Raw genomic sequence first — 9,625 nt, 5'->3', positions numbered from 1 at the left:
GAATTTACTAGCCGAACTTGAAGTAGTAAATGAATAAAGCAAAAACTCCATGGAAGCAAGCAGTAACTGTTCAAAAACTTAAATTTCAGAGTTAACAACATATGAATTTAAGCAACCCCTTCAGGTTCTTGTTTATAAATTCTCATCCATCGAATTTAGAGAGTGAACTTTCAGTTTTATGCTATCAATTCAACATGAAAACTGAAATTGCATTGAGAATTTTTACGGCATTCGTTATTTCTCTCATGGCACTCGCCGATCATCCACTTGCTCCAGCTCCGAGCCCGTCAGTGAATCATCACAGAGCTGTTCCAACTCCAGCTCCGAGCCAGTCAGTCGGTCATCACGGAACCGTTCCAACTCCAGCTCCAGGCCCATCAGTCAATCATCATGGAACTATTCCAGCTTCTGCTGCAAGCCCATCAGTCGATCATCATGGAACTGTTCCAGCTCCATCTCCGAGCCTAAATGTTCTAGCTCCATCTCCGAGCCCATCCATCAATCACCACGGAATTGTTCCAGCTCCGTCTCCGAGCCCGTCAGTCAATCACCATGGAGCTGTTCCAGCTCCATCTCCATCTCCAAGCCCTTCAATCAGTCATCACGGTAATGTTTCAGCTCCAGCACCGAGCCCGTCAGTCGTTCATCACAGAACTGTTCCAACTCCAGCTCCAAGCCCATCGGTGGATCATCACGGACCCGGTCCAGCTCCAACACCACAAGGAGGGATATTTGATGTTGAGGATTATGGAGCAGTTGGGGATGGGAAAACCGACAGCACCACTGTAGATTTACTTTTCTTTAAACCATGTTCATTTCCTCTATCTTTACATAGATGAATAGCGATTAAAAACAGAATGTGTGATCTCAGGGATTTACAAGCATTGTTCCATTTGTCCGCATGAATTTTCAGGCATTCTCATCAGCATGGGAGGAAGCGTGTTCCCACCCAGGGGAATCAGCTGTCTTCATACCGGCAGGGACATTCTTCGTCGGTCACCTGATACTCCAAGGTCCGTGCCACAAGGGCGAGTCCCCAAAGGTAGATATCCAAGGGACTCTAAGGGCCCCGCGCCGTTTCATTTCCTCCAAGACCATGAACTGGATAGTCTTCAGAAACCTGCGTGGGGTTAACATAACCGGTAAAATCGAGACAGCTATTTTGGATGGACAAGGAGAGGAAACCTGGGGCGAAATCTGTCGTAAACACAGCAGGTGCAACGGCATTCCCTCGGTAACATTCCATGAAAATTATCTGATTTATTTTATTCTAATTGGATCAGTATGTATTGGTTTTTTACTAATCGTTTTCATATCAACATCTTGTACCAGACAGATTTCTTGACTGCACAATGTTTTGATCGGTATCCCTCGGAATTTATATATCTAGTTTCTTATACCGATTGTGTGAATCCTTGCAATTTCTGGTTAATGCCCGCATTGTAAATTCTAGTTTCCACGGCTTTTTCGGACAGACATTGAAGTTCAATAATGTGTCTGGTGGGACCATCAACAACATGGCGCTGCTGAACAGCAAAGGCTTCCATATTGGGTTATATAGGAGCAACAACATCCATGTCTATAACGTCAACATAACGGCTCCTGGAGATAGCCCAAACACGGATGGAATTCATGTGAGTCACTCCAAGAACATCAGCATATCCTCCTCGAGGATCGGAGTGGGGGACGACTGTGTCTCCATTGGGCCAGGAAGCAACAATATAACAGTCACAGACATCGAATGCGGGCCTGGCCATGGAATTAGGTACCTATTTTGTCTCAGGCCTCAGATCCTATATCTACATGTTATGCAAACCGTCATTATAAGGGCATTATGTTCATGATTATGCAGTGTGGGAAGTCTGGGGAAGAACGATCATGAGGAAAATGTGGCGATGATAAAGATAAGCAACTGCAAGATCAGTGGGACGCAGAACGGGGCCAGAGTGAAAACGTGGCCGGGGTCTTCAAGGAGCATTGCCTCGAGCATAGTGTTTGAGGACATTATCATGGACAATGTCTCAAACCCGATAATCATAGACCAGGAATACTGCCCTTCGGGTACCTGCAAGACTCACAAGGTAGTGATTTAATTATCGAACATGAGAGAACATATGCTCTTCCTTGGCCTTTTACTTTTTTGGTTTGCTTTTTCAGCCCTCACAAGTGAAGATTAGCAACTTGCTCTTCAAGAACATCAGTGGCACTTACACCTCCAAGTATGCAGTGTCCCTGCTGTGCAGCCGTGCGGTTGCTTGCGAAAACATCTCGCTTTTCAACATCGATTTGAGCTCCAACTCGAGCGAAACTGCTCGGACCGGCGGGTTGAATATCGAGGGGAGCATTGAGAGTCTTGAGATATTCAATTCTGATTTTTAGTTGGATGATATAGAGTTCAGTTTTTTATAGTGAGATTTTCTTATTTCTCTTGTGGAAATTTCTATAATCCCTTAGTCGGATTGTCCCTTTTAACTCCTAAAATAATTGAATGAGCATGAAACTTTTCAATAAGTGTTGATCTAACGGTATCGAGGATTATAATGGCATGCAGTCCCATTAAGGTATTGGATGATTTCTCTTTCTTGTCCTTTCTTTTTATAGGTTTCCCTTTCTTCTTCTTATGTATTCGTTTTGTCCCCACTTTTTTGGTGAAATCATTATTATGTGTTTCTTCGGATAATGGTAAAATCGTTTTGATGATGACCTAATGATAGGCCCATCCTGTTTTTGGGTCCAAAACTTTTTACTGGGCTGAAATTTTGGGCCAAACGAAGCCCATATAAACAAAATTTTCTTTTGAATCTTATTATTTATGATACCAAGCAATCCGTCTAACGTACTTTTGACATATAAAATGGGACATCTTGAATCTTATTATGTGCATAACATGATAATTGCGAACTAACTAGTCTCAGAAGTTCGACAATAGACTCACAATCGGCTCTTTTTGAAATCAGCAACTCGCGATCCGTCTAACATGCATGTTGATGTTTCTGTGTCAGTGATAAATAAGAGAATGACACTGATTTCACGAGGATGAGAATGAGAATAGATTGGATAAAAATCATGAAAAGAGAATTATGAATAACATATGATATGGTGTTGACGCGAGACATAATATTAACAATTTTAAGTTTTTTTTTTTGGGCTGGCGAACCGCGAAAGTAATACCAAATTCATTTCTATCATTTATTGCAAGGACCGATAACATAGTGATAAGTAACTCGAGTTGCACACAACCCTCCTAAAAACTCACAAAAACGTGTTGCATTAATATATGATATTAAGAGGGAGATATTCACCTTCTCATAACTGGTTCGTTCTTTTTGTTTATCTTACTTCAATGAGTGACAACCATTTAATATTGTTTTATTGTACCATGATCTCGACCAATTGAGGCCTCCTTAAAATAACAATATATATATATATATATACACATAATAGAGTATACTTTTTGTTGTAATTTTTATAGTAAATATGCAATTTAGTCCCTAACTTTGACAGATTGCGTCACTTCAGTCCTTGAGTAATTTTTTGCATCAATTGAGTCCTTGACTTTTTCATTTGCATCAATTTGATCCTCGTTACATGATTTAGGTCTCCAAGTTTGTAAAATTGCATCAATTTAGTCATTGATGCATCATTTGGGTCCCTCAATTAGTAAAATTGCATCAATTTGGTTCTCTGATTACATCAATTTGATCCTTTATCACATCATTTACGTCCCTTACTGCATTTTGTTAACTATAATGTTGACAGTTGACACCATTAAATAAGGAATCATTATTACATCAGTTTGGTCCAACGTTACATTAAATAGTTCTTTCTTCATTTTTCTTTTTCTTTTTCTCCTTCTTTTCCACCTACAAAATCCTACAAATAAAAATGACTTAAAATGACGTCGTTTAGTATAGTTAAAAGTTTATTTATTAAAAATAAATTTCAAACAAAAAAGAAAATAGAAGACAAACAATAGTTCATCTTCCTCTTCCTCTGATTCTCCCAAAATTTCATATAGTTCATGGTCTCCATTGCCAATATGGCCCCTCCTAGAACCCCTTAGCCTTTTCCTTTCTCCAAAAACCTTACCCACAATCCTCCCCCTAACCCCTCGAATGCAAACCCTAACCCTGATCTCGACCCTGACCGTCCCCCCACAGCCGCTGAGTCCAACCTCCTCTTGCCGTCGCCCGATGTCTTGGCCCTGTACCGCGCCACCCACCTTACGCGCCTTGAAGTCCTTCACCTCCAATGCCCCCGCCTGAAGTAGCTTGCCCAATGCTACCATGACCATTACTGGGCCCACATTGAGGAGCTCAAGGTCCTGTACGGGGAATACTATTGGACCTACAACATTAACCCTTTTAGGGACGCGTCGGAGCCATAGGCGCGTTAACCCTACCCCCGGGACTTGGAGCACTCTGGGGACGATCCCCACAACCAGTACCACCACAAAAATAACAACACCATTGCTACAGTCGCCCTTACGGTTGTTAAGGGTGATGCCATAGCAAAAGGCAACACATGCGTTTCCAGGGGCATGTCGATCCAAGGTCAAAAGCCCCTGGTTCGACGAGTCCGGATCTGGGTTCACGACCTTAGTGCGAAACCAAATTTGAGTTTGCGAGACCTAGCATGGCATGACGGGTTCCTGTGGTTCGTCGAAGCTCCGGCGAACCAGAGGAGGAAGGAGAAGTCTTTTTTTATTTAGTTTTATATTTTTTAAGATTAATTTTTTAATAAATACACCGATATAATGTATCAAAATGACGTGATTTTGAGATGTGCTGCCAAAACGACTTCATTCTAGGTGGAAAAAGAGTAAAAAAGAAAAAGGATAATGAAAAGGAATATATATATATATATATATATATATGAACAAGGACTAATGTGATATAAGTCTAAATAAAGTAATAAAAGGTTACTTCTTTCCGCTCAGCAGTTACATCCAGTAGGCCCGTTAATAGTTGACAGACTTATGCACCGTCAAGCAAACCAACGGTTAGGGACTAATCTGATGTGACACCGGGCCCAGAAGATGGAGCCCATGTTTCTCGCGGACCAAAATGATGCAATTTTTCAAACTAAGGGATCTAAATGATGTAATGAGGATTAAATTGATACAAAATGGAAAAGTCTTGTATTTGATTGATGTAAAAAAATTAGTCAGGGACTTAAGTGATGCAAACTACCAAAGTCAATGACCAAATTACATATTTACTCTAATTTTTATTTTCCAAACATATACTTGGTATAATCCAACTTGTATAAGCTACTAAAATGAGATTATATTAATACAATCACACAAATAATCCTCACTCAATTTTCAATCCCCTTTTGTTTACCTCGTTCTCTTTTCTCTCATTCTCTCACCTCTCATCCATAAAATCTCCGCCATTCCCGGCCCTTTTTCTTCTTTTCCCATTCAAATCCGTGCTAGATATGTGCTTTTTAAGTTCACGATATAATTTAAGTTCACGTTATAATTGAATGTATGTGTTTTTACTTTCACATTTTAATTGATACTACCGAAAAATCACACTTTAACTGATCAAATGGGAATGAAATACTATTTTACTTTATTTTATTAACAAATCACATGATTTAGCCGTGCGTACTCAGGGTTAATGTCTAGTATTTATGTATATATATAATTGTCAGTTGCTGACTATTAAGAAAGTGGCCCATCTGCTTTATAAATCCGCACTTCACCGTTCACAGTCTCCTCTCCTTCTCACTTTCTGTCACTTAGTAGTTCACCTCGTCATCTCTCTCTCTCTCTCTCTCCCTCTCAAACTAGCTAGGATACAATGTGTGGAGGTGCGATCATCTCCGGCTTCGTCGAGATAAGACGCGGCCGACGATGTGCCGGCGGAGACGATTTCTGGTCCGACCTCGACGCCATCTCGGACCTCCTCGGCCTGGGCTCCTCCGGCGGCGCCGATGTCCCTCACAACGCCACCCAACATGCCCAAGGTACCAACTCTTCTTTTTAGCTCATGTTTTGAAATTGAAACAAATCCCATATGCCTTTTTTTTCCCTTATTGATTTCTATTTTGGATGTTAGTGCCGAAAGCGAAGAAGAATCGGAAGTCGGCCGCGCGCCACGTGGCGGACGAGAATGGGAAGGGCGGCCGTGCCCAGAGAGCTGGGAAGAACGTCTACAGAGGGATCCGGCAGCGCCCGTGGGGCAAGTGGGCGGCGGAGATCAGGGACCCCAACAAGGGCGTCCGCGTCTGGCTCGGCACCTTCGACTCCGCCGAGGAGGCCGCCCTCGCCTACGACCGCGCCGCCCTCCGCATCCGCGGGGACAAGGCGAAGCTCAACTTTTCTCCTCCTCCTCCTGCTCCTCCTGCTCCTCCTACCCCTCCTCAGCTCCAGGCCAAGCCCCACCACCACCCGCCACCGGCCAAACGGAGGTGCGTCCACCCGGAGCCGGCTCCCTCTAATCGGCACCACGCAAACTGGGCGCCTGAGCTGAAGGAACAGATTTCGAGCTTGGAGACATTCCTGGGCCTGGCCGAGGCGGAGGCGGTGCGCGGCGGCAGGGAGCTGGCGGAGGAGCTGTGGATGCTGGAAGACCTCGGGACTCACCGCCAGCACTAGTGCAGTAGTGACGACAGCCAGCTCCTGTACTGATCAGGGACTAATACCGGAAAACCAGAGTAGTTTGGGGGCCTAAAGTATAATTAATGAAGAGTAGCTAACCGTAAATATAGAATAATAATGATAATAATTACTAACTAATCAGGTGCCTTGGCGTGTGGTCACGTTCACATGCATCCAGGCGTTTGTCGTTTTCTGCCCGCTTTTTTCTGTTCGGTTCCCAAACCTTGGATTATGCTAGGACCTGTCGGTGCATGTACTGTAGCCGAACCTCACTAATATGATAAATGATATGAATCCGTATTATTATGATATATAAAGATTATTGTTGGGTATATTTTTCCCTGTGTCCTAATAATAATGTCAATCACAATCGCGTTTACCGTGGGATCAATCGGGTGAAACCAATAAGGCTGCTCTATTCAAAGCTCAAGGTATAGAAGGGTCAAAACACGATCACCGTTTAAATTCAAAGTCATGGAATCTCCTGACACGAGACGTTGGATGCCTATCTACTCGCAAACGTATCGAATAAGCTGTCGATCGTATTCTCTGAAGCACATTATGCGAAGAAATGCGGAACTTCAAACCGGATATGGTATAGGAATACATCACGCACCTGCACAGAAAGTGAGAAACCAAAGGGAATCTGGAAAGACTTGAGTATTACCCCAACACCGTATCAGAAAAGAAAGTTCATGTCTCGTGACACTGACAACCCGTGACAATCTGAATCGGTCGATTTGATGCCCCTTTTGACATGTATTAAAGGTGCTTTCGGCAAAACTGACGCTATGAACTGCATTACAAGTCTCAAGCAGGACGACAGTAAAAGATCTCCTTGTCCCGTTGAAACTCAAAAGCCTGCCGCAGACAATCTTGATAGTCTCATGTGACCATTCATAACGGTGCACCTGACAATGCAGACCACTCTTTTTCTTCTTTTTTCTTAGCAACTGTTGTTTTGCATCGCCAATTAAAATGGAAAGCCCTTCCGGTCCCGGGGCTGAACCATCCAACGGGCACCCGCACCACCATGGGATGGGAAAACCTTCCATCTAGTAGAAAGGAATGGGAGAGGGTGCGGTCGCCAATCCAATGGTCTGGACCCCGAACAATCGAGAACTATAAAAGTGTTCACTAAAAGGGCATCTACCAGTGTGTTTGGTTTTAGAGTTGAGTTTTGATTTTAACTGAGTTGTAATGATTGCGTCGTTGAATTATGAGAAAAAGTGTTAAAAAATAATGAATAATTGAGAGAATTTAATATTAAAATTTAAATTGAATGATTAAAAAAATTGACGAAAAGAGAAAAGGTAATAATTGCATTGTTGATTTTTGTTGTGCAGTGTGTAGAGTTAACGTTAGAGTTCAAATTTTAAAAACCGACTCTAAAACCAGCCAAACGAGCTGGTACACATCTTCAGCTTCACCCCCACTTCGTTTGTCCTCTAGATGGCACAATATCTAATTATCATGTGAACTGAACCGATGCATGAGCCCTCTGGCTTCCATGCCTACAATGGAAGACCCGCATGGAACACAATTGTTTATATAACAAAGTACCTTGAAGTCCATCATTTTCATCGAGAAACTGCACCATTAACACGGACCTGGAGCAAATCGAGTTTCCATGTATATCGACATAGATTTTGGCCGATGAACCAACCCAATTTACCAACTAAAACAAATCAATAGCAGAATCATCAGCTCAGCTCAATGAACCGATCAATTGATCGACTGAATTATATACAGATCATCGACGGAGTAAGTCTGCAGCGACACGGAATCATACAACGGGTTACATTGAATATGCAATATATACATTATTTACATACGAACTATGACATGAGCACACCCAGCCCAATATCCACATTTAGATGCTGATATCAGCAATAAATTTTTCATCCGATTAATCACATTCATCGGCAATGTTAGAATGCCTAACACATTGCTGTCAGTCTAATCGGAACCTTCCCTCTACCCGCATCGGCAACCACATCGGCCGCAATCCTCACCACTTTCTTGAAAGCGAAGTGCACACAATTCGACAACGCAATCCAACATATGACCTCGTAAATGAAATCGAAAGCAAACCTCGAACCTGGGTGTGACCGGGAAGACGAGTCATCTGAACCGTACCCGCCAAAACTCCAACCTCCGCTGCCACCACCGTAGAATCCAGACCCTCCATCGAACGGACCATATCCGCCGGCGCTGTCATCTCCGTAAGGCGCGTAATCTCCCACGCCGTCCGAGTCGTCTCCGGAGAAGGAAATCCGCCTCGTGCTGCGCCGTTTCCGAAGGATTCTCCGAGGGAGGGTCTTGCAGGAGTTCGACTGCACGGGCGGGAAGATAGCGGTCGATATCTGGAGAGGCGAGGAGGCGGGAGGCGATTGGTCGGTGGAGGGCTCCGAGAGGGAGACGGAGGCCATGGATCGGCGGAGGAGGATGAGGTTTGCGAACCCTAGGCCTCGCGCCGCGGCTGACGTCAGATTATCGGTCATGAGCAGGAGATCCATGGCGGAGAGATCGGGTTCCGGCGATCGAGAAGATCTTCTGGGCTGATTACAGACAGAGGACGGGAGAATTAGGTTTTGTCGGGGCGATTTCCCCGGGGAAAAGGGACGGCCCCGGGACGGAAGGAAGGAGGAGGAGAACGAGTGAAGAACAAACGTGCTTTGCTTGCTGGCGGATTTTGGTTCCGTGGAAGACGATGACCGGTGGGAGGATAAATGATGCGACGTCGTGCGAACTTTGACCGGAGAGAAGAGACACGTGGTCAATATGCAGAGCTGGCGGTGGCGGGTCAAAGGGGAAAACCGATGTGGGCTTTGGGAGTATGGGCTGGGCCGAACTGATGGGTTTCATCAACTGAGGCCCACAATGTACAGGCCCAATATTGATCTTGTATGATCAATATTGGGAAAAAAAATTGGGGGGAAAAAAGGCAAAATATGTTCATATAAAACTAAAAAGTGAAAGGAGAATGAGATGAAGAATGTATGAGAATAGGAG

General features: G+C 43.8%; 3 protein-coding genes across 3 annotated transcripts; 2 read left to right on the top strand and 1 right to left on the bottom strand.

Moving 5' to 3' along the window:
* Positions 1-245: 245 nt before the first annotated feature.
* On the top strand, positions 246-2,379 carry LOC116208970 (exopolygalacturonase-like). The gene is made up of 6 exons (XM_031542547.1): positions 246-785; positions 914-1,042; positions 1,158-1,234; positions 1,454-1,765; positions 1,853-2,081; positions 2,158-2,379. The coding sequence occupies exons 1-6, from the start codon at positions 246-248 to the stop codon at positions 2,377-2,379; spliced, it is 1,509 nt and encodes a 502-aa protein (XP_031398407.1).
* Positions 2,380-5,676: 3,297 nt separating this feature from the next.
* Positions 5,677-6,944, top strand: LOC116209539 (ethylene-responsive transcription factor RAP2-3-like). Its single transcript, XM_031543195.1, has 2 exons — positions 5,677-5,976; positions 6,069-6,944. Exons 1-2 carry the CDS (start codon positions 5,811-5,813, stop codon positions 6,605-6,607), a joined length of 705 nt encoding a protein of 234 aa, XP_031399055.1. The 5' UTR covers positions 5,677-5,810; the 3' UTR covers positions 6,608-6,944.
* A 1,369-nt stretch (positions 6,945-8,313) lies between these two features.
* Positions 8,314-9,334, bottom strand: LOC116206582. Its single transcript, XM_031539346.1, has one exon. It carries the CDS (start codon positions 9,127-9,129, stop codon positions 8,551-8,553), a length of 579 nt encoding a protein of 192 aa, XP_031395206.1. The 5' UTR covers positions 9,130-9,334; the 3' UTR covers positions 8,314-8,550.
* Positions 9,335-9,625: the final 291 nt, after the last annotated feature.

The sequence above is a fragment of the Punica granatum genome, chromosome 5, assembly GCF_007655135.1.
Source record: "Punica granatum isolate Tunisia-2019 chromosome 5, ASM765513v2, whole genome shotgun sequence".
Classification (NCBI taxonomy): domain Eukaryota; kingdom Viridiplantae; phylum Streptophyta; class Magnoliopsida; order Myrtales; family Lythraceae; genus Punica; species Punica granatum.
Note: the sequence above shows the minus strand (reverse complement) of the source record. Positions and strands in the feature narration are given on the sequence as shown.

Bases quoted from the DNA above. Each gene is read 5' to 3' on its own strand.
- LOC116208970 (XM_031542547.1), top strand. From the start codon at position 246: ATGGCACTCGCCGATCATCCACTTGCTCCAGCTCCGAGCCCGTCAGTG. The intron at 786-913 runs GTAGATTTACTT...ATGAATTTTCAG, and splicing joins GGAAAACCGACAGCACCACT to GCATTCTCATCAGCATGGGA. The intron at 2,082-2,157 runs GTAGTGATTTAA...TTGCTTTTTCAG, and splicing joins GTACCTGCAAGACTCACAAG to CCCTCACAAGTGAAGATTAG.
- LOC116209539 (XM_031543195.1), top strand. From the start codon at position 5,811: ATGTGTGGAGGTGCGATCATCTCCGGCTTCGTCGAGATAAGACGCGGC. The intron at 5,977-6,068 runs GTACCAACTCTT...TTTGGATGTTAG, and splicing joins CGCCACCCAACATGCCCAAG to TGCCGAAAGCGAAGAAGAAT.
- LOC116206582 (XM_031539346.1), bottom strand. From the start codon at position 9,129: ATGGATCTCCTGCTCATGACCGATAATCTGACGTCAGCCGCGGCGCGA.